Raw genomic sequence first — 24937 nt, 5'->3', positions numbered from 1 at the left:
GAGTACTGTAGTACAGAGTACAGTAGTAGTACAGAGTAGTAGTAGTACAGAGTACTGTAGTACAGAGTACTGTAGTACAGAGTACAGTAGTAGTACAGTAGTAGTAGTGTAGTACAGAGTACAGTAGTAGTAGTACAGTAGTAGTGTAGTACAGAGTACAGTAGTAGTAGTACAGAGTACTGTAGTACAGAGTAGTAGTAGTAGTAGTACAGAGTACTGTAGTAGTACAGTAGTACAGAGTACAGTAGTACAGTAGTAGTAGTACAGTAGTACAGTAGTACAGTAGTACAGAGTACTGTAGTACAGAGTAGTACAGTAGTACAGAGTACTGTAGTACAGAGTACTACAGAGTAGTAGTACAGAGTAGTGTAGTACAGAGTACTGTAGTGCAGAGTACTGTAGTACAGTAGTAGTAGTAGTAGTACAGAGTACAGTAGTAGTACAGTAGTAGTACTGTAGTACAGAGTAGTAGTGTAGTACAGTAGTAGTAGTAGTACAGAGTACTGTAGTACAGTAGTACAGTAGTACAGTAGTACAGTAGTACAGTAGCATAGTACAGTAGTACAGAGTACAGTAGTACAGAGTATTGTAGTACAGAGTACTGTAGTACAGTAGTACAGAGTACTGTAGAATGGCTCATGTTAAAGTAGGAAAAGTTGACAGATCCAAGTTTTCAAAGAACAATGAAAGACTGATTATTTTTAGTTTGATTGTTTTTTGTTGTGGAGGTTTTCAAGGATTTATGGATCTAGACTTTATGGTTGAATTTGACAGAGTGAAATGACTCGTGTGAGTCTGTGGGAGCTCAGGCTCAGAGGCTCTGGTCACAGACACTTATATCTGTAAATATGAACAAGTGGCCCAGATTTGGCGCAGGAGAGACAAGGTATGGTAAAAAAAATAAAATAATAAATAAAAATATGCAGTGGAGGAGGGGATGGTGCAGAGGAGGAGAACAAGGTGCAGAGGATTCTGGAGGTTCTGACCAGGTGCTGGACTCTTTGTTCTTAAACATGCTGTAACTGGAGTCTTTTTTTCTGTAGGAACTCACTCCAATCAAACCTGGAACAGCAGAGACACACGGTCAGTGTACGAACACCTCAAGAGTCTGGTCCTGGTCTGGTCCTGGTCTGGGTTGGGTCTGGGTTCTGTCTAGTTCTGGTCTGGTCCTGGTCTGGGTTTTAGTCTGATTCTGGGATTCAGGTTGAGGTTAGTTCAGTCGTAACTGTGTTTAAGCTTTGCTCTCAGGACGTGTTGGAGCATGTGGCAGGTGTGGCAGGTGCGTCAGGTGCAGCAGGGGCAGTACCCTGTCTGATGCGAGACTTGAGCTGCTCGGAGCTCTTCTGGTTTTCGGGGCCCAGGATGTGCCAGCGTCCGGTGGTCTCCAGGTAGTTGTAGACGTGGAGCACGGGCAGGACCGCGCCCAGCTCCGAGGCGGCCGACCCGTCCTGCAGAGACAGCAGCTTCTTCAGCCCGTCCGGGTTATCCACCACCGACACCCACTCGTCCAGGAGCTCACCTGTCACACGGGATCAGGGAATGTGACGTGAGTACATGGAATTATACAGCACAGACACTCAAGGCACTCAAAGGACTCACCCACTTTTACATGATGATTTTTAATTCTTAATTAAATAGTCCTGAATTAAAATATTCTCCTTGGAGTTTACATAGAAATGTCCAGTTCCACAGTTTTCTATAGATACGTCATGAATCTCAGACTTCTGGTCATTGTGCAATTCATACTGGGAAGGATTTTTTGAAAAAGTGAGCATCAAACCTCCATGTTTGTTTTCCCAGTGGGACGTGTCTATTGACAAAGTCGATCTTTTCAAGTCTTTTGAACCATATCACTTTTGTTTCTGGTTCTGATATTGTCATATTTTAGTTCTGAGATTCGGACATCGTAATTGTGTGGTTGTTGGATCCTAACAGCAGAAAACGGCTCAAGAAATGGGTTTTGGAAGTTTGTGAACTCCATAAATGCAAAAGTGAATCAGATGTGTGTGACTCAAACCTCTGTTCAAACTGTTTCTCTTCCCAACGGAATTGAAAAATAGTGAAAGGTGAAGGTGATGGGCAGGATTGATCCACAGGAAGAACCAAAAAGGAAACATTTGTCTGACTAAGAAATCATCCTGAGTTTACAGAGAACATTTTGTATGTGGAGCGACGACAAAACAAAATCCCGTTTGTTAATGTAGAGGAGCAGAAGACAAACAGACTGAGCTGCACTTTCTTGTTCTTGTGGTTTTACAGAAACATCACGTCTTGGTCTCTTTGCAGTGGAAGGTGTTTCTTGGTGAACAGTTGGAGCCTTTCACTTTGGTGTTGACTTTTTAAATTCATCCTCATACAAAATATTCTCAGCAAACTCAGGATGATTTAGTCGGTCAAATTTTTGGTTCTTCCTGTGGATCAATCCTGCCCATCACCTTCACCTTTCACTATTTTTCAATTCCGTTGGGAAGAGAAACAGTTTGAACGGAGGTTTGAGTCACACACATCTGATTCACTTTTGCATTTATGGAGTTCACAAACTTCTGAAGCCCATTTCTCGTGTTGTTTTCCGCTGTTTGGATCCAACAACCACACAATTACGATGTCCGAATCCCAGAACTAAAATATGACAATATCAGAACCAGAAACAAAAGTGATATGGTTCAAAAGACTTGAAAAGATCGACTTTGTCACACAGACACATGCCACTGGGAAAACAAACATGGAGGTTTGATGATCTCTTTTTTGGAAAATCCTTCCCAGTATGAATTGCACAATGACCGAAAGTCTGAAATTCGTGATGTGTGTAGTGAAGTGTAGTGAAGTCAGTGCACTTGCTTCTTGAGTCATTTTAGATCAATATGTGTTCGTATGTTCGTATTATATTTGCATCATGATTTAAACTGAGGTGTTGATGTTGCGTGTACCGTGGACGGAGAGGACCCTCTGGACCTCAGTGTTGGGGACGATGTTCTGAGGCACAGCGGTCTTCAGCTCCACCTTCATCTTCGCCGCACCTGAGGAACAAAACAGCTCACAGTGAGTCATGTCTGTAATGCACAAAACACCAGGTGAGTTAAAGAGATTTTTTTGGGGTCGTTTTGTCTTCGACCTGTATCCTGGATCAGCATCGTCAGAATCTCCTGTCCTCAGTAGGGCCAGTGTTTCTGTGCTTATTCCTTTCACTTCTACATATTTGTGTGAATTTGGATTTTCTGTGCTCACAAAAATGACGACAAAGCACAGAAACAGAAACAGACTGAAGCTGCTCCTGCACCCGGACAGAACACGACACAAAACACACACACAGGCCAAACTATCCAACTAGAAATGTTGAAATGTTAAGGCATGTTTTGTATAAGTTCTAATCTTTTTGTAATTATTTTATTGTCTATTTTATTCCAATATTTCTGGTCAAATGAATGTTGAAAAGAAAAAGAAGTAGTCTGTATTTAAAGTCCAAATACTTCTGGATCCTTTTATTGCTGCTTCAGTGTTTCCTTGTTTAAAACTTGAGTAATATTAATTGTTCAGAGACACGATCAGTCAGTCAACAATAAAATAGCCTCATTGATGTTCAGTAATGGTCAAATAAAATTTTTTTTTTTTGTGATTTACGAATAATGTGTGTTGACTTGGATCACGAAGGTTTGTGACTTTTAAAATATGGGTTTTCGCTGAGTCCGTCTTTACCGTAAAGTCCACGTGGATCCAAGCGTCCTCCCACCATCTCCTCCTTCAGCACCCCCTCAGGCTGAAACACGACACAACACATGGACAAAACAACACTCAGTGAAAAGGAAAGGACCCTCCTACGAGCATTTGACCCATTTCAGACGAATTAAATATGTGAGAGGAGAGAGAAGGAAAGCGAGGAGAGAGAGACGGAGTGGGGAGTCTCTCTCTCTCTTCTAAAAATGCCACGTTTACATGAGAGCTGTAATGCCAAATAAAAATAATTTAATCCTGAATAGAAATTAAATGTAGTTGATATGATTAAGTGAGATTCAGGAGCAGGACCAGGCCTCAGCCGCCCTCTCCACTCACCCGCGAACCACAACTCACCTCGACCACGCCTCGATTTTCCCAGAAGCCTGTATGTAGCAGCCTTTCCCATCATCCCTGTTTGTCTCGTACATTATCAATAAACTTCGCACATTATCAATAAAATTCTTCACACTATGTCGTTGTTGTTGTGGTCCTAGCCAGTGAATTCCGCTTTAAAAAAAAACATGTAAACACTTAACTCTTAATGACAATAATTATTCAGAATTAAACTTAAATCTGAAGTAAGTGTTTGGTTTATTCCGATTTTGAAGCCGGATTAATTTCTTCCTGGATCATGTTTCTCGTTTATTCTTGTTAAAAATAATCCCGGTTGTTCAGCACATGCTCGTTGTGTCGTCCTTCTGATGTGATCTTGGACGATCCAGCTCCGCCAGTCCTGGTTTCCGAATTTCATCCACGCCTCTTAGGATTTGTGAGCGGGATGCGGGAGTGGGCAAAGGTAGAGCAGCCACTGACTCTGGCCTCGTTCACACTAGTGTGCACCGTATTTTCCGGGCTATTAGTCGCTGTGGATTATAAAATGCACTGTCATTAAATGGTCTATTTTCAAACTTTTTTCACAAATAAACGGCGTGGGACTTTAAAGGAAACCCAACAGTGTGATGGGTGAGTGGTTTTGTTTGTTTGTTCGTTCACGGTGACTCTGGGCTTTGTTCAGTTGTGGCGTGTAGGGAGGGTGTGTCTGGGACCAACGGATTGTCGGCGTGTTCACAGTGACTCAGTTGTTCAGTCGTGTCTAGAAGTGGCACATTGCGCTGGCTTTTTCGGTTCGTTCCTCCGTTCCGTTCCTCGTCGGCGTGGAGTGATGAGTGTGTCTGTGGGTGTGTTTCTCTGTGCGGTCGCTGTCTGCTCCGTGTGTGTTTGCGTGCTCTGTGGGTGGTGCGGCTTTGTAGTTTACTGAAGTCGTGCTGGGACACCCGAGTGGATTTGTGTATAGGGCGCTCCAGATTGTGGGGCACAGTCGTTTTTTGATGGGGTTAGATCACAGGTGTCAAACATACGGCCCGGGAGCCAGATTCGGCCCTCCAGGACCTTTAATCTGGCCCTTGGCTGATTTTCTACTAAAATATTTGAATGATATTTTCTATTAAAATCTTGTTAATTTTCTGTGGTGTTTATCACAGCAGCGTCTCCAGAGTCTCTGTACGTGGCCCCTCCCACCAGAGCAGCACAAATGAAGACTTGTCTCTTTCCAAACGCTCTTAAAGGACGATCGTTTTGACTGTTGACCGTGACACCCTCATCACAAAAATGTCCAACATGAGAAAAGTGGAGCGGTCAGGATTTTACAACAAAAATGGACTTATTCCTGTTTACAAACAAGTTGAAATTGTATTTTTCTTAAAGTTTCAGGTTGTTCATAATATTATAATATTTTGTAAAAGAAAGCGTTCATCAATTAAAAAAAGGTTTCTGTAATAGTTTTGCGTTTCTCTACATAAATATTTGAACTTATTGTTATTTTTGGGGTTTATATGACATGAGTTTTCTGATCCGGCCCCTTTAGGATCAAAGTCGGTTGGATTCGGCCCTCGGACCAAAATGAGTTTGACACCCCTGGGTTAGAGGCTTAAGAGCGCGTCTAATAGCCCGGAAAATACTGTATTCTTAAACTGGACTATTTAATTCAGAACAAATCATTTGGAATTAAAAAACAACTTGTAAATGTGGCCAGTGTCGCCCAGCCCCAACATTCATTCACACATCCACACATTTACACATTTCCGTTGTACTCACCACCACAGTGAGAGTTTTGACCAGCGTGTCCCGGGGCATGAGTCTCCGGCGGCCCTCGATGGGCCCCTCGCGCAGGGTGAACGTGAGCTTGTGAGAGCCCGGCTCCAGGGCCATCAGCGTGAAGCTCACCTCCCCCACGCTGCCGCCGTAGAGCTTCTTCTCCACGCACGAGGACGAGCGATGCCCCAAATCCCCCGCCACTGCCTCCGACTCCGCCAGACACAACTCGGGCCCCACGGTCAAAGTCACACAGTACTGAGACAGAGAACGAGACAGAGACAGAGAGAGAAAGGGGGTTATTTAGAAGAAGAAGAAAAGTTTGTCATATTTGTCTACAGTAGAACTTTTTCACAACGTCCGGAAGTGCTGCAATATCGGGTAAACTTCACTTCTCATTAATGTTTTTCTATGGCAAAATGTGTGTGTAAATGTGTGTGTAAGTGTGTGTGTAAATGTGTGTTGTGCGTGTGTGTGTGTGTGTAAGTGTAAGTGTGTGTGTGTGTAAATGTGTGTAAGTGTGTGTGTAAATGTGTGTGTGTGCGTGTGTGTGTGTGTGTGTGTAAGTGTGTGTGTAAATGTGTGTGTAAGTGTGTGTGTAAATGTGCGTGTAAATGTGTGTAAATGTGTAAGTGTGTGTGTAAATGGTGATAGGGCATTTACACACACATTTACACACACATTTACACACACATTTACACACACATTTACACACACACACACTTACACTTACACACACACACACACGCACACACACACATTTACACACACACTTACAACACATTTACACACACATTTACACATTTACACACATTTACACATTTACACACATTTACACACACATTTACAAATACATTTACACACACACTTACACACAGAAAAACATTAACTGGAAGATGTAAGATGAACAGTTTGGGAGACAGTGGGCATCCCTGTTGAACTCCTTTTCCATCATTTGCAGTATTAGTATTTTCAATAATAAATGAAAATTATGTGCATGTGTAGAAGTACTAATAGCATTAGTAGCAGTAGCAGTACTAGTAGTATAGTAGTAGTAGTAGTAGTAGTAGTAGTACCTTGATGGGGTCGCTGAGGTGGTTGTACACTGAGCCTTTGAGCTGCACTTGTTCTCCTCTCACGATCTGGTACGGCAGGGGCACGTCCACCGACAGGGGCAGGTTCACGGACACCTCCGCCGTTTTGGCCACACAAATACCTGACAGAGTACACAAATACTGCAGTGCTTTTCAAGTACCGCTCACAGTAAAGTACTTTCAAATAAGGACTCACCGTTGTCGAACATCCCCACGGCTTTGATCTGCCAAGTCGTCAGCGAGTCCGGAAGCTTCTCCGACAGAGACAGAGAGCCCGGGCTGCAGAGAGGACAGACGTCCATCAGGTCTGAACAAGGACTTTACGTGAGTCTGTGCATTCCTCTTCACACATTCACCTCAGGACTTTTTTTTTTTTTTTTTTTTTTAATTGGATCATTTGCAGCAAACAAAAACAAAACATAAACCACGACTACATGGGTCATAACAGGAAGAGTCCGAACTGAAACAAAAGGTACCAAACACATGAACAACAAGTTTGTTACAAGTTACAACTCCACTCACTGGACATATAAAAGACAAAATATCAATTAAAACAAACAAAACTCAACGCACAATTCATGAACTCCAGAGCTCCATATTTTCCAAAACACGACACTCTATACTCTTTTTAAAGGTTTTCTACAGTGTTGGACTGTTTAAAGTCATTGGTCCGATTATTTTACAAACCAAAATCTCTGCCAGAAACACAATCACTTTCTTCCTCGTTCTTATCTTTTTTTTTTTTTTTTCCCCTCCTGTTTATGGTCGTACAAACTAATAATAATAAAGGTGAAAAAGTTTATTGTTTATGATCGTGTGAAATAAACTACAATGAGAAATACATTTTTTTTTTTAAAAAGTAAGGACATTTTGTTTTCGTTTATGGTCGTGCAAACTAATACTAACATTAACGAAGGCACAAAGGTTTATCATTTATCATTGTACAAAATTTAAGTTAATGTTAAAGAAAATATTAAAGAAGAGCATGTGTTTAGTAGTTAATAGTTTTTTTTTTTTTTTTTTTTTTAATACCCCCATCTCACTAATCCCACCATCAAAACTTGAAACTTCACCTCAGGACTTCTGACTAAAAATGATGTCTACAATTGGAAAATATAATTTGTAAACCACATCTTGATTTCCACTGAGGCATTTAGGAGCTGGAGTGGCTTCTGCTGGCATCATGGGAAGGAACTACTATAACTCCAGGCATGTTTTGGACGAGAGAACAACAGTATAACTTGGTTAAAAGCTCATCACCCCAGGACTGAAGTCTGTGCACTGGCTCCTGTGAGCGTCAGGAGAGATTTTAAGTTCTTTTATTGGTTTATAAACCTTTAAACAGTCTTAGTCCTATTTATTTTTCTGATCTGCTTTGATCACATGAGCCTCTCGGACTCTCAGGTCCTCAGGTCTCGTCTTTTACCTGTCCCAAGAGTCCAAACTAAAACTCACGCTGAGGCGACATTCAGTTTTTATGGGTCGACCTGAGGTCCACTGCCAGTGTTCGTATCTTTAAATATGGGCGGAGCTTCATACAGAGTGTTACAGTGAACCATAAGAAGTGTTTAAATAGGGCCGAGGATAGATCGCTAAATTACTCAAGCATGAATGGACATCTAAAACCTCATAATACTTGTATAATACTCCCTTTTCAACAAAAACAGGAGACTCATTTAGCCACAGGACTGAAACAAACCAGGACTAAAGAGAAGCCAGAAACCAAAGCAGGACAAAAAGGTCTGAGGTGGGACTGGACCAGGACTCACGTGATGGCGCGGACCTGCCACAGCCAACTCTCTGGGAACGAGCTCCGCACCAGAGTCGGGACGTTTCCAAAGTCTCCTCCCATTTCTGTCAAAAACAAACCAAACCAAACATTTTAAGAGCAACTTTTAAATAAGATCACTTCTCAGAGTACAACACTTTTAAAACTACATGAGTAAATTCATAACAGTGTAACAGAACTTATACTTGAGTAAAAGTTGTGCGTCCTCTTCCCACTGTGAGTGTAAAGTGACAAAAACTTCATGTGACAATCTGAAATGATTTGAACATTTGTGTTCTTGAACGGCTCCTTCAGATCTGATTTCTAGGGGAGTAACAATTTTGACAATGTCACGATATCGTCTCGTCACGGTTTTAAACTGTGAGTCTTTAGGCAAAAATAAGAGTTTTCAGTCACTCCCGTGGTGCACAGTAAACTACATGGACCATAATCCTTTGCGGCTGCATCATCGGCCTGTGCCCCCGATGTGGACGCATCAGTGCATCAGTCTGAAGTCTAGAAGCATTTTGGGTTTGTCGTGATATGAAATGAGAAAAAGTAGCGGCTTATAGTCTGGAAATGACAGTTTTATTTGGAAGTAACAGAACTCTTATGCTGCGTTCAGACTGCAGCCTGAAGTGACCCAAATCCGATTTTTTGGCCCCTATGTTCCTGTATCCGATCTTTTGATGTCAGTCTGAACCACACAGATCCGATTTTTTTCGAATGTGACCCAGGACACTGGGATATGTGCTCCTGAAACTGATACATATCTGATCTTTTGACATGTGACTTCAGTCTGAATGGCCAAAGCTTATTCATTTGACCTATACGTTATCAACAAGACACAAACGTCATTATTCTGCGCTGAAGTAGGTGAAAATTGTTAATGAACTTTGTGTGACTGAAGTGAAGCACATCACCACTCACCACAAAACACCACAACCAAAAACCTCGTCCTTCTCCTTCTCAATCTCCTCCTTAAAACAAGTCAGTTGTTCATGTTCTGGCTCCGGTACGAGAGGAACTTTAAAATCTCCAGGTGCTCGATGCTGCGTCCATGTTTGGACAACTTCTGTAAACACAGAGACGCTCGCTGCGGTTGACGTCGTCGTGTCTCCAGTGCACATGCGGGACACTTTTGGGCCGTTTAATGTTCACACGGGATCGAATACAAGTCGCATTTAATTGGAAATGTGAACGACCTCGAAAAAACATCAGATTTCACAAAAAAATCGGAATTGAGCGTTAAACCCTGCAGTCTGAACGTAGCCTCTGTAACCACTGTAACCCTGCGTTTGATTTTCTTCCGACTCCCACTTGGACCTCAGATTTGACGTCATGTCTGAGCTTGAAGTGTATTATTATATTTCGCTTGTCGGACTCGGAGAGTAGCGTGTAGCCTCACCACAACACCGACCATTGGGGAATTTGGGGGTGAAACTGGATAGCAGTCTAAAATTTGATAAACAAATAGATTCTGTGGTCAGAGCTTCTTTCAGCTCCGCCTCCTGGCAAAAGTTAAGCCCTTCTTGAGCCGCGGTGACCTGGAGAAAGCCGTCCGTGCCTTTGTTAGTTCCCGCATAGACACTGTAATGCTGCACTCTATGTGGGGATTCATCAAGCTGCTCTTCACCGTCTGCAGCTCGTGCAAAATGCTGCAGCTCACCTGCTCACTAACAGTCTGAAACACGATCACATCACCCCTGTCCTCCTCGCACTGGCTCCTGTCCAGTTCAGAATTCATTTTAAAATGTTGATGTGTGTTTTTAATGCACTCAATGGTCTTGCACCTTCCTAATTGTGTGAGATTTTGACCCCTCACCAACCCAGCAGAGCTCTACGATCTGCTGGGCCACATCTGCTGGAGGTTCCCCCAGTCCCGGTGCAAACAGTGGGCTGATCGTTCTTTTGCAGTGGCCGCTCCAAAACTCTGGAACTCTTTGCCCATTGAGTTACGCTCCATCCCCGACCTGCCTCTGTTCAAAGCCAAACTTAAAACCTCCTTATTTAGAAAGACTTTTTACATTTAGTGGCCTGTGACACTTTCTTTATTTTCATGGTCTAATGTGCTTTGTTGACCTGTTTGTATGATGTTTATTGTTTTTTTCTTGTTTTAATGTTGTACAGCACGTTGGTCGGCTTTAGTCGTTGGAAGGTGCTATAGAAATAAAGTTTGACTGATTAATTGATTGACCAAACCCATAAGTGGTGATACGGACGAGGTAAAGTACCGCAGTGATACCAGAGACTGAAATGATCATTTAAACACCAATGAAAACACTTCATATTTACACGTCACAGTGGGCGGAGCCATCTGGGCGTCTGACTCGGAATCCTCGCTCGGTTGACTTTTTCTACCAGTTCCTGTGATGGTGCGTCCCAGGAAAAGAAAAAAAAACAACTTGGAAGGATAATGGAACACAGGGCGAGTACAGACGCCAGCTCCTCGGTTGTTTCTCAGCAGCTGCATTGCCAAGAAACATAAACCAAAAACACAGAAGAGAGTATCGTGTGTGGTGGGTGCGCACCTGCCCGGCCCAGGACCAGATCTGGGTTGAGGGACTTCAAGACGAAGTTGCAGCAGTCGGTGTAGGCGGCGCGGCACAGGCGATACTTCTTGGCGTACCTGCTGTTCGCCGCCTCTGCACAGGTCTCAAACGACGGGATGTTTTTCATTCCTTCCCGACAGCAATTCCTCACCGCGTCAATTTTGTATGTGGCCACTACAGACAGGAGCAGACAGGAGCAGACAGGAGCAGACAGGAGCAGACAGGAGCAGTTAGTTCAGGAGTTTAAACAGGCCTATGTGGTACAGAGTTGGGATGCAACGATACGGTTTCCTCACGATTCGATACGTATCTCGATACAAGGGTTCACGATATTATTTTGATTTCTATGTTTAAAGATGAAAAAAAAAAAAAAAAAAAAGGAGTTCTGGAATTTTACAGGTGGGTAGTGATTACACACGGGCGGGTCAGGACTAAATCAGGACTAAACCTGAACTACACCAGGACTAATCTTGGACTCAAGAGAGCGGGAGAACTTCGATCTTGTGGAGCAGGTGTCCGCAAAGAGCGACTGGGCGATGGCAGAGCCCAACGGACTACAGGGGCGCACCACCGAGCGGTCCTGACAGTGACTCCTGGTTCAGTTCTGGTTTAGTCCTGGTTCAGTCCTGGTTTAGTCCTGGTTCAGTCCTGGTTTAGTCCTGGTTCAGTCCTGGTTTAGTCCTGGTTCAGTCCTGGTTTAGTCCTGGTTTCAGTCCTGGTCTAGTCCTGGTTTAGTCCTGGTTCAGTCCTGGTTTAGTCCTGGTTCAGTCCTGGTTTAGTCCTGGTTTAGTCCTGGTTTAGTGTTGGTTCAGTCCTGGTTTAGTCCTGGTTCAGTCCTGGTTTAGTCCTGGTTCAGTTCTGGTTTAGTCCTGGTTTAGTCCTGGTTCAGTCCTGGTTTAGTCCTGGTTTAGTCCTTACTCAGTCCTGGGTTAGTCCTGGTTCAGTCCTGGTTTAGTCCTGGTTCAGTCCTGGTTCAGTCCTGGTTTAGTCTTGGTTCAGTCCTGGTTCAGTCCTGGTTCAGTCCTGGTTCAGTCCTGGGTCAGTCCTGGTTTAGTCCTGGTTTAGTCCTGGTTCAGTCCTGGTTTAGTCCTGGTTCAGTCCTGGTTTAGTCTTGGTTCAGTCCTGGTTCAGTCCTGGTTCAGTCCTGGTTCAGTCCTGGGTCAGTCCTGGTTCAGTCCTGGGTCAGTCCTGGTTTAGTCCTGTTTAGTCCTGGTTCAGTCCTGGTTTAGTCCTGGTTTCAGTCCTGGGTCAGTCCTGGTTAGTCAGTCTGGTTTAGTCCTGGTTCAGTCCTGGTTTAGTCCTGGTTTAGTCCTGGTTTAGTCCTGGTTTAGTCCTGGTTTAGTCCGTGGCGTGTTTCTTCTGCTCAGTAAATAATCCCTGTGAAGTTTTGACAGTCGAGTCGCGTCTGTGAATTCGTGTTCGTACTGAAGAAATTGAAACCGTTTCATTTCATTTCGTGATTGTTTCTTGAAGTCGTAACTTTTCATTTCATATTCTGATGAATGCTTCAGTTAGAATGTTTTTAATCTGTGTGTGATTTATCACGGGCGGGTAATGGATGGAATGTTAACGGGTCTGGGCGGGTGCGAGTTTAACGTTGATATAATCCCGGGTTAACGGGCGGGGGCGGTGCTGGACTGTGCGGGTGTGGGTCTCCAAAAATGGACCCGTGCAGGCCTCTGCGCTAAAGAGGAGAGTCCTCAACTTTTCCACTCTGGAGGGTGGTTTCAGATTTTTGCGTTTTTAAACATCATCACTGTCTAAACGAAAGGCACTTTCCGTAAAATATTTTGTCATTTTAACCCACGAGCGTTCTCGTGTAAACAAACCTGAGTGTCTCTGGTCTCGTTGTGTTCACACAGACTCCAGCAGCAGCTCCTCACACACTCACCTGCTCTTTTTACACACACTGAACTCTAACATCCTCTTTATGAAAAAAAAACTACACAGAAATGTCTCAACAGAACGTTGTCTGAGTAAAACCTATGAGATAGAGTCTTAGAAAAAGGTCGTGTTTGTCACAAGTCGTGTTGCAGGTGTGTATACGAGCGCATTTGATCAAAGCTGATGTGAAGCCACAACTACGGAAGTCGAGAGGGTCACAACAAACACAAACTCTGCAATAAATACAAATGTGACAACACAAGAAAAAGCCACAACAAACCAAAAAAAGCCACAACGGAAATGACCGCGGGACTCGATTTTAATGCAAACGCCGCAACAAATACAAACGCCACAACACAAACGCCACAACACATTAAAAAGCCACAACACATTAAAAAGCCACAACGGAAGTGACCGCGGGACTCTATTTTCCCTCGGACCGATCAAGTGGCAAGTGAAGAAGAACTACAACGTGAAAAGTAAAGGAACAGAGAAGTTGGAAAGGTAAGTAAAAATAATTTATTGTTTTATCATTATTCATTTCACATTGTTTTTCTTCTTCTTCACTTGCCGCTTGATCGGTCCGTCGGAAAATAGAGTCCCGCGGTCACTTCCGTTGTAGCTTTTTAATGTGTTGTGGCATTTTAATGTGTTGTGGCGTTTGTATTTGTTGCGGCGTGTGCGTTTGGTGTGACCCCTCTCGGCTTCCATACAAAAGTGATTCCAAAGTGTTTAAAAGTGAATCTCTTTGTCATTCCTTGGTCTATCAACATAAAATAAAAAGCGACTGAAAGATCAAACCCTCCTCTGTTAGAATATTTCAGCTGTAAGTCCCTGTGGAGCTGTTTTCTGCTGCATCTGAGGAGGACGTCAAGAGAACTGGACAACCTTTCGGACCAAAATAAATGACAACACAGCGCGTATGGAGGGAATGAACGACTGAAACATGGATTGGTACAGAGGTGAGAGAAGATACAAAATGGAGCAGAGGATTCTTACAGATTTTGTTGACCTGTTCCTCCGATATGGATCGTCTGGGTCGGACCAGGGCCGTGCAGGGTTCACCTGCGGGACACAGATCACATGACGACTCATGAACGCTGTGACTGGACGATGTACAGACGTGGAACTGTCACATGACTCAAACGTCACATGACTCACTCCACACATGTTCCACTTAAACATGATTCTGTAATAAATCCTTAGAGCAGGCATGTCCAAACTATGGCCCGGGAGCCAAATGTGGCCCTCAGACAAATTTTTCTTGGCCCTCAGACTTCCAGGTGAATTAGCCCAAATGACCTTGTATTAATTAAAATTAAATTTTTTACTGCAAGTTTTTTGAAAATCTACCTCGATAAAGCTCATATTTAATATTTAGTGTGTGGTTTTAAAAATCTTAATGTGAATAAAAACTGATGGCTCATTCTAACACGTTAAACATGCACATATTTCAATTATTCACTGTTCTGAGCTCCAGTCTACGGCCCTCGGTCAGTCCTCTGCTTCATCTGTGTTTAGATCTGTGGCCCTTGATGAAAAAAGTTTGGACACCCCTGCCTTAGAGCAAAGATCTACTCAACCTTTTGAGACCATTAACCAGAGAACATGTGAGCAAAGTGAGAGCGCACAAAAACTTTTACTTGAAAATTAAAAAAGCAAGTGTAAAGTGACAATAAACTACAGTGACTGAAGCACAGTCTCCAACCCATTATTACTCACTTCTGATAGAAACTTATTTATTTTATTGACTCAGTGGCCATGTTTACATGATGTTTTTTTTTTATTCTGAATTAATTGTTCTGAATTAAATAGTTCTGAAATAAAATATTTCATTCTGGGGTGGCGTCTGGGGGTGGGGAAGGTTCTGATTGGACAGAGACACCAACGGATTTAAATCTTTGGGAAGAAAACACACTTCAGCTGCTCCCGGCTTTTCTGTCATCTCGGTTTGTAGTTCCTCCACAGACACAAACACCATCCAAACTTTTCCCGCTGTGGGTCTGATGATAATGGCGAAGCAGCAACTGGAGAATTGTCTCAACACACTTTACGTCTGTCAGCTGAGGAGGAGAAGGAGGAAGAAGACAAAGTGAGTGTGAGGCTGCTCCTGCTCAGCCCACTCCCACATCCCGCTGACAAATCCAAGGAGACTTGGAGGAAAGTCCCAAGACAGGACTGGTGGAGCTGGATCGAAGGGCGACACAACGAGCATACGCTGAAGCACCAGCATTATTTTTAACAATAAACGAGAAACATGATCCAGGAAGAAATTCATTCAGCTTTAAAATATGAATAAACCAAACACTTACTTCGGAATTAAGTTTAATTCTGAATAATCATTTTCATTAGGAATTAATGTTTACATTGTCAGAACCATTCATTGTTTTTATGGACAGAATTTCTCGGCGCAGTCAGGGGCTGGAGGGGGTCCGGTTTGAGGACCACAGGATCATCTCTGCTGTTTAGAGATGATGTTGTCCTGTTGTCTTCATCAGACCAGGACCTGCAGCTCTGGGGCAGTTTGACTCGAGTGTGAAGCGTTTGGGATGAAGATCGGCTCCTCCAAATCCGAGGTTGTGGTTCTCGACCGGAAAAAGGCGTCTTGTCATCTCCAGGCGGGTGGAGAGTCTCTGCCTCCAGTGGAGAAGTTCAAGTATCTCGGGATCTTGTTCTCGAGTGAGGGGAGGATGGAGCGTGAGATTGACAGGTGGACAGGGGCCGCGTGGGCAGTGATGCGGTCGCTGTATCGGTCGTTGTGGTGAAGAGGAGCTGAGTCTGGATTTAGTGTCAGTCTCTGTTCCTCCCCTCACCTCTGGTCATGAGCTCTGGGTAATGACCGAATGATACAAGCGACACAAATGAGTTTCCTCCTAAGGGCGTCTGGGCGCTCACTTTGAGATAGAGTGAGGAGCTCAGTCACACAGGAGGAGCTCGGAGTAGAGCCGCTGCTCCTCCACGTGGAGAGGAGCGGCTGAGGGAGACGCCCAGGAGACATCCTGGGCGTCTCCCTCAGGAGGTGTTCATGTCCCACTGGGAGGAGACTCAGGACACTCTGGAGTGACGATGTCCCTGGACTTGCTTAGTCTGCTGGCCCCGCAACTCGGCCTCAGATAAGCCGAAGAAAATGGATGGATGTTTACTTTGTCTTTTTACCGTGGAATTCATTTTTATTCAGAATTAAAACTCTCATGTAAACATGACCTAAGGTTTAAACCCAAAGATGCAGGAAAGTATTTGCCTCAGAGATGTTTCTTTTCTCCAAATCAGTGATATCTGAACTGAAAAATCTGGATCTATGTTTGTGTTTTATGATTCACCAGATGGCGCTTGTCCAGAGTTGGCGTTGGTCATGAAGCTCAGTCCGGCCAGTCTGAAAACATCTGCAGCGTTTTACTTCCCCCCTCCTCCTCCACAGCCCTGATCTGCGTTCTCGAAGTGACGGAGAACCTGACGGAGAACAGGTACAGGGCTTTATACACACACGTACAGGTGAAGCGTCTAACCGTCGCTCAGGTCGCTCTTACTCTGTTCACCGGGTCTTTGAAGTCGGGTCGGAGGCTGTAGACGCCACTGTCCACCGCTGCCATGGCGACGTAGCCCTTGGCGTTGGCCTTCACCTCCATCTGAAGCGTCTGCTGGGGTTTGTAGTGCGTTGCTCGGGTCTTCAGCTCCGTCTGCAAACATCGCACACATGACCACGAGGCCTTCACTCACCCCAGACGCTTCCTCCTCCATAGCCTCTTGAGAATATGAACATGTTTGGTCCAGTTTTATCGTCTTGGTTCAGTTCAAGTGAAGAGATTCTAAAAACTTGATTAGACTACACAATTTACACTTATCATGATTATATTATAACATTTTCTTACACTGTACACTGTTTTACACTCTTTGAGGATTTTGGTGAAGCCTGTAACTTTGCGGTCGCTCTGTAATCAAGGGCCAGAGATATTTAGACATTTTAAACAAGAGTTAGTTCAAACGTATAACTACTGAAACTGTAAACTGTCCTTGCCTTTTGTCCTTATTCCTTTTTAAGGCCCCGCCCACACTAATACGCATTCGAGTTGTTTTGGTTGTGGGTGCAGTGTTCGTTAACACTAATCTGATTGAAAACGGCTCCAGAGACGGAACGATCTGGTGCCTCCAGCTCCACGAATTCATGTTTATCCAGATGTGATGGGGCAGCGTGTGGACACCTGAAAACACTGATACTGATGTAGGTCTGTGCACCGCCAAGTCATTCACCCTCAAAACACTAAGAGGCGAGAATATATGTCCATTCATATAAACGTGTGTCTTTGTGTACGACCTGCACACGTATAATCTCTGAAAAGTTTCACATGAACCAACAACACGACAGAAACACAGAACAGACTCACCATCAGCAGAACACCCCTCTGTCACAGAGAGAACACTCATATTCCACTGAGTCGAGTCCTTTAGTCCAACAGAAGCTGAACCACATCAACGACACAAGGGGCGAGCTGTTTTTATCAGCACTTTATAGTTTATGTAAATGAGTCTTGTGGTTTTAAGTTTTGTTTCTGTAAAACGTAAACAAATGCGCTCAAAGTTGTGTGGATAGGGAAGGGGCACACAAACGATGAGTCTGGATGCAGATCGTTTCCGATACAGTGATTTGTTTCAGTGTAAACGTAGTCTAAATCTCACTCCTACTTCTTGTATATTTTAAGTTTTTGTTTTGAATTCTCTTCTCAAACTGCCACTTGACTGAAAACCAGCCTAAATATTTACCAGAGATATTATGTAGGCAGACAAAGTAATACTTGAAAAACATGTCTTCTGTACTTTAATGCTGTTTTATTACCTATCTTTAGACTTTTATCACAAAGACCAGAAGTGTCCCACTGTAGGTTTATGGAACTTCAGGTTAATGTTTTTCTGTGGCAAAATGTGTGTGTAAATGTGTGTGTCCTGGTTGAGATCCACTCTGGTACCTGCAGTCCGTTGACGCACTCGCCCTTGATGTTGAGCCACACAGCGTCGGCCACGAGCTCTGAGGTCCTCTCTCCGTACGGCATGTAGTAAACCAGCAGCCTGATGGATGGCACCATCTCCGGCGTCACCTGGAAATTCAGCGTGTGCCTGGTCTCCATCATACTTTGGAAGGGCATCCAGCCGTGCTTCACAATTTTACCCTTCGACATGACCTGCACACGGCCAGCAGGGGGAGTAGAGAGAACATATGACATGACATTAGTGCACCCAGTAGAACTCTGGGAAATAAGACAATATTACTATTACAAGGTTAACATATTACAAGGTTAAACTTGAACCGGGCTGCGTTAAAAGCAAAATCTCTTGAAAGAACAGAGCTACTTAAAAAGAGTCCACAGCTATGAGCATCCGCATCGACAATAGAGGCCATCCACTCGGACTCCATGTCCCCGGCCTCCCCCGGAATCTGAAAGCTCTCCCGGAGGTGTGAGTTGAAAGTCCCTCTGACTGAGGCTCTGCCAGACGTTCCCAACAGACCCTGACTACACACTTGGGCTTGTCAGGTCTTTCTGGCTTCCTCCTCCGCCAGTGAACCCAACTCACCACCAGGTGGTGATCAGTTGACAGCTCAGCCCCTCTCTTCACCCGAGTGTCCAAGACACGCGGCCGGAGGTCAGATGACACGACGACAAAGTCAATCATCGACCTCCGGCCGAGGGTGTCCTGGTGCCACGTGCACTTATGGAAACACTTCTGCTCGAACATGGTGTTCATTACGGACAAACTGTGACTAGCACAGAAGTCCAATAACAAAACACCGCTCGGGTTCAGATCAGGGAGGCCGTTCCTCCCAGTCACTCCTTCCAAGTGTCACTGCCGTTGCCCACGTGGGCGTTGAAGTCCCCCAGTAGAACAATGGAGTCTCTAGTCGGTGCACTGTCTAGTCCCTCCCAGGGACTCCAAGAAGGCCAGGTACTCGAGTACTCTCCACTGCTGTTCGGCCCGCAGGCGACACCACGGTGAGAGCCCTATCCCTGACCCGAAGGCGCAGGGACATGACCCTCTCGTTCACCGGGGTGAACTCCAACACATGGCGGCTGAGCTGTGGGGCAATGAGCCCACACCAGCTCGCCGCCGCTCCCCGCGGCCAACGCCAGAGAAATGGAGAGTCCAGCCCCTCTCAAGGAGTTGGGTTCCAGAGCCCAAACTGTGTGTGGAGGTGAGGCCGACTATATCTAGTCAAGTAAACTCAGGCTCCTTGTGAGGCAACATTCTATGTCAACAGAGCCAGTCTCCATGTCCGGAGATCCTTCAACTGTCTCCCAGATCTCTCTGTACCAGCCCCAGATCATTTCACTACTTTTAAGTCATTTTCTGATTGATTTAAGTTTTTATATCTTCAGTTGTGACCAAGCCTTTTTGCAGTGAAAGTAAAATAGTCACGAAAATAAAGTGTGTGTCCAAACCTGACTGGAGGTGTCTCAGGTCGATGCTCACCAGGTAGTTGAGGGACTTGACGGACAGGTAGGGCAGGGCCACGGTGTAGACTGTGATCTGTGTGAACCCCCCCACAGGCACGTCGATGGCCGTGGGCTCGATGTACAGGTACCGGGCGTTTGGAGACTCGTAGGACTGGGCCGTCAGGGACAGAGACGCCTGGCTCTGGTCTGGGAGTGAAGGCTCCGCTGTGACGAACTGCAAACATGTTACATTACAACATTTAGATTTGTTCTGATTATGTCGTAACAAAAAAGATGCACTGGGTAAAAGACATGCAGCTATGTTCACATGTACAGATGACTCCGAGTGCCCAAGTCTTTTACTTATTTAGCATTAGTACTAAATTTTGCAGCTAAAATTGCTTCCCAATGCACAAAAAAGCACAGTGGTAGTTCTCGGTAGCTGTAGTGTACCTCTGCACACGGCCCCGTACCTCTGCACACGACCCCGTACCTCTGCACACGGCCCCGTACCTCTGCACACGACCCCATACCTGTAGGTCGATGGAGTGCGTGGCCATCTGGATGTTGCAGACGAGGAAGGCGATGCCCTCGGAGTGGGTGACGGCCCGGTCTGAGCAGTACATGTCCTCTGGTTCTCTGTTGGGCTTGAGCATCTTTTTCTTCACCAAACGCACGGGCACCCCACTCACCGGCGCCCCCAGCTGGTCCTTCACCAGCACCTGACACACACATGAGCGCAAAGACTCAATCAACCATATTTCCTCTTATACTGGGTTTTAAAAAGCTGCGTCAGATCTGCAGAACTAAACTTACGATTTAAATTTTTTTTGGGGGGGGGTACCTGTATGTTGTAGGGCAGAGTACCCGTTGGGAGTACCTGTATGTTGTAGTACCCGTTGGGAGTACCCGTTGGGAGTACCTGTATGTTGAAGGGCAGAGTACCCGTTGGGAGTACCTGTATGTTGAAGGGCAAAGTACCCATTGGGAGTACCTGTTGGGAGTACCTGTATGTTGTAGGGCAGAGTACCCATTGGGAGTACCTGTATGTTGTAGTACCCGTAGGGAGTACCCGTTGGGAGTATCTGTATGTTGAAGGGCAGAGTACCCGTTGGGAGTACCTGTATGTTGTAGGGCAGAGTACCCATTGGGAGTACCCGTTGAGAGTACCTGTATGTTATAGGCAGAGTATCCGTTGGGAGTACCTGTCGGGAGTACCTGTATGTTATAGGGAAGAGTACCCACTGGGAGTACCTGGATGTTGAAGGGTAGAGTACCCATTGGGAGCACCTGTATGTTGTAGGGCAGAGTTCCCGTTGGGAGTACCTGTATGTTGTAGGGCAGAGTACCCATTGGGAGTACCTGTATATTGTAGGGCAGAGTACACATTGGGAGTACCTGTTGGGAGTACCTGTATGTTGTAGTACCCGTTGGGAGTACCTGTATATTGTAGGGCAGAGTACACATTGGGAGTACCTGTTAGGAGTACCTGTATGTTGTAGTACCCGTTGGGAGTACCTGTATGTTGTAGGGCAGTCCTGGTTTGATGAAGGGGGGGGTGGAGACCAGGCCCAGGGTGTACGGACTCTGGACAAACTTCACTGACCGAAGCTCCGCCTCCTGACTGATACCGCCTGAAACACAAGTACAAGTACAAATACAAGTACAATAAGTACAAGTACAATAAGTACAAGTACAATAAGTACAAGTACAATAAGTACAAGAACAAGTACAAGTAAGAACAAGTACAAGTACAAGTACAAATACAAGAAAGTACGGAGTTTATCGAAGCTTTAAAATCCAAACTCTCCGTTCATCAGCCTTGTTTGATCACGTTCTGTCCTGCTCTTTTTTGCTCCATCAAACAGGCAGGTGCAGGTGCGGGTGCAGGTGCGGGTGCGGGTGCAGGTGCGGGTGCAGGTGCGGGTGCAGGTGCGGGTGCGGGTGCAGGTGCGGGTGCGGGTGCAGGTGCGGGTGCAGGTGCGGGTGCAGGGTGTGGGTGCGGGTGCGGGTGGGTGCGGGTGCGGGTGCGGGTGTGGGTGCGGGTGCAGGTGCTGGTGCATTTGTGGGTGCAAGTGTGGGTGCTGGTGAGGGTGTGGGTGCTGGTGTGGGTGCTGGTGAGGGTGTGGGTGCGTGTGTGGGTGCAGGTGTGGGTGCTGGTCAGGGTGTGGGTGCGTGTGTGGGTGCGGGTGCAGGTGTGGGTGCAGGTGCTGGTGAGGGTGTGGGTGCGTGGGTGCAGGTGCAGGTGCGGGTGCAGGTGCAGGTGCGGGTGCAGGTGCGGGTGCAGGTGCGGGTGCAGGTGCGGGTGCAGGTGCAGGTGTGGTGCAGGTGTGCGGTGTGCGGTGCAGGGGTGTGGGTGCGTGTGTGGGTGCAGGTGTGGGTGCGGGTGCAGGTGTGGGTGCGGGTGCAGGTGTGCAGGTGCGTGGGTGCAGGTGCGGTGCAGGTGCGGGTGCGGGTGCAGGTGCGGGTGCAGGTGCAGGTGCGGGTGCAGGTGTGGGTGCGGGTGCAGGTGTGGGTGCAGGTGTGGGTGCAGGTGCTGGGTGCAGGTGCTGGTGAGGGTGTGGGTGCGGGTGCGGGTGCAGGTGCGGGTGCAGGTGCAGGTGCGGGTGCAGGTGCGGGTGCAGGTGCGGGTGCAGGGCCTCACCTGTCTCCTCCCGCAGGAGCACGGCGATGTACAGGAACTGGTCCTTGAGCTCGGCCAGAGTCCTGTGGGTCTCGTGTATGGAGAAGATCGTCTGTAAATTCACAGAGACCTGCAGGTCCCCCTCCGACGACAACTGTACGACAAAGACACAATTAAACAAGTGTGTGTGTGTGTGTGTGTATAGTGTGTGTGTGAGTGTGTGTGTGTGTCTGTGTTTACAGTGTGTGTGTGTGTATAGTGTGTGTGTGTGTGTTTAAAGTGTGTGTGTGTGTGTTTTTGCGCATCTCTTACTCGGTCTCGTGTCTTGGAGCTTGGTGTGTGTGTGTGTTTGTGTGTATGTGTTTTTGTGTGTGTATGTTGTGTGTGTGTGTGTGTGTGTGTGTGTATGTGTGTGTGTGTGTGTGTCTGTGTGTTGTGTGTGTGTGTGTGTGTGTGTGTGTGTGTCTGTGTGTGTGTGTGTGTGTGTGTGTGTGTCTGTGTGTTGTGTGTGTGTGTGTGTGTTGTGTGTGTGTGTGTGTGTGTCTGTGTGTGTGTGTGTGTGTGTTTGTGTGTGTGTCTGTGTGTGTGTGTGTGTGTGTGTGTGTGTGTGTGTGTGTGTGTGTGTGTGTGTGTGTGTGTGTGTGTGTGTGTGTGTGTGTGTATGTGTGTGTGTGTGTGTGTGTGTGTGTGTTGTGTGTGTGTGTGTGTGTGTGTGTGTGTGTGTGTGTGTGTGTGTGTGTAGTATGTGTGTGTACAGTGTGTGTGTGTGTGTGTGTGTATAATGTGTGTGTGCATGTATGTGTATGTGTGTAGGGGTGTGTGTGTGTGTATGTGTGTGTGTGCATGTGTATGTGTATGTGTGTAGGGGTGTGTGTGTGTGTATGTGTGTGTGTGTCAGATGCCCTCCCGCTACATAGAGATGAAGACAGAGGAAGAGAAGAGGGATAAAGAGGAGATGGAGACAAGGAGAGAACTAAAAAATGACAAGTCCTGATGTGACTGAACCAGGATTAAACCAGGACTGAACCAGGACTGAACCAGGACTAATGTAAAACAGGACACGGCAGAGGCTTATGTCCCGAATCCCTCATGTAATTAGGACAAAAATAGAACATAGGCGCCTCAAAAACTTCACATTTCATTTTTATTATTATCACTGTGTTTTACTCACAGTCTGTTTGTCTTTCAATGATAAATGACTCACATCTAAATCCAAAATACAAACTGAAAATGCCGAAATCTGGAGTCCTTTTCCTCTTTAGACGTCCACAGACTGTAAAGAAATCGCACGGCTCCAGTCAAATGAAGCTCATCGACGCCTACGGTTACAGGGGAGAATACAGAGCTGCATTTTAGGAATCGATTTACAGACAAAACAGCAAAATGAAAAACCCAGGATCACGTAGAGCGGATTAATACGAACATTTTAAGAGCAGAACGATGAGGCAGCAGCAGTTACGGCCGACACACACTACAGGATTTTGAACCATTTTTAAACGTGCGACAGAAAGCGAACGCCACAGACATGAGGAGAATCTTACGAGACTTTAAATCCCCGATCGCAAAGACTGAAGCAGCCGCTGCTTTCACAAACGCTCTGATGTCGGGCCGTTGTCCTGTCTCCTCCCTCTCACCAGGAGGTTGTGGGTTAGACTCCTGATCTCTCTGATCTAAGCCCCTCCCCTTCTGTCCCAGGTGAGATCAACTAGTTTTGTTAATTATAAAAAAACAACATTAAACATTCAACATGTGAAAGGTTCCACAAGAGCAGACCACCTCTCTGTTGCCATGGTTTCCTTCTAACATTAATACAGATGGAAAAGTACATCGTAATCACGGGGAAAATGATTTAGCTCCCCTCTGGGACGATGACATCATCACATTCTAGAATCTAAAATAGTTTTGGAGCCTGAGAAGCTGTCGCCGTAGCAACGTGATGTTCTAATGCCGCCCTGGATCTCCATGGTGATAGAACTCTGCTTGATGACATCATCACCAAAGGACAAGCACAAAGCACTGTTATGAAGAAGATTATAAGTGTAACACAAAACAAACAGTACAGACACAGAATACTGCCACTTCTACTGTGTGTACTGCGTGTACTGTGTGTACTACGACTACTACAATTACTGCGTGTACTGCTACTAGAGCTACTACTGCACGTTTACAATAGAGCTTTTCTCTCTCTCTACTGCATATTTAAACAGAAAAAATGCCCTGGTGTTTTTTTAGAAAATACCGACCTAAGGTCAAGCGTGAATTCTTAGAGGCTGCGAACGAGTACCTGCACGAGATGATCCAAAACTCAGAAAATCTGAACCAGCAACTGCACGAGAGGATCCAAAACTCAGAAAATCTGAACCAGCAACAAAACCAGACGATCCAAAACTCATTAGATCATAACCAGGATCAGCTTAAGACGATCCAAGTCTTAATACAGCTGAACCAGCAACTAAACGAGAGGATCCAAAACTTAAACAGTCAGAACCAGCAACAAAACGAGAGGATCCAAAACTTAGAAAATCAGAACCAGCAACAAAACAAGAGGATCCAAAACTTAAACAATCAGAACCAGGAACTGCTTGAGACGATCCAAAACTTAAACAATCAGAACCAGCAACAATACGAGACGATCCAAAAGGAAAAGTTCTCGGTAACGAACCAGAAGCTACAGGAGGTGACCCAAATGTTTCCGCACATGCTCAACTTACACTTAGAAGAACAGACCAAGAGGATCTGCTTGCAGCTGGAGTCGCTGGAGAAAGTTCAGATGAGGTGTGATGAAGCAGAAG

The 24937-nt window shown here is 45.6% G+C and overlaps 1 protein-coding gene across 1 annotated transcript in view; it reads right to left on the bottom strand.

Annotated features, from left to right (window-relative positions):
- The window catches only part of c5 (complement component 5), a 62099-nt gene that overhangs the window by 22880 nt on the left and 14282 nt on the right, over window positions 1–24937 (bottom strand). The window contains 17 exon segments of the mRNA XM_055161874.1: window positions 986–1062; window positions 1307–1519; window positions 2928–3017; window positions 3694–3754; window positions 5806–6060; window positions 6879–7018; window positions 7093–7175; window positions 8666–8750; window positions 11196–11390; window positions 14100–14165; window positions 16421–16550; window positions 16628–16777; window positions 18062–18274; window positions 19560–19757; window positions 20056–20244; window positions 21041–21156; window positions 22167–22299. Coding sequence (XP_055017849.1) covers window positions 986–1062; window positions 1307–1519; window positions 2928–3017; window positions 3694–3754; window positions 5806–6060; window positions 6879–7018; window positions 7093–7175; window positions 8666–8750; window positions 11196–11390; window positions 14100–14165; window positions 16421–16550; window positions 16628–16777; window positions 18062–18274; window positions 19560–19757; window positions 20056–20244; window positions 21041–21156; window positions 22167–22299 — 2394 coding nt within the window.

Source organism: Boleophthalmus pectinirostris, unplaced genomic scaffold, assembly GCF_026225935.1.
Source record: "Boleophthalmus pectinirostris isolate CB_2022bp ecotype Guang Dong unplaced genomic scaffold, ASM2622593v1 HiC_scaffold_4, whole genome shotgun sequence".
Taxonomy (NCBI): domain Eukaryota; kingdom Metazoa; phylum Chordata; class Actinopteri; order Gobiiformes; family Gobiidae; genus Boleophthalmus; species Boleophthalmus pectinirostris.
Note: the sequence above shows the minus strand (reverse complement) of the source record. Positions and strands in the feature narration are given on the sequence as shown.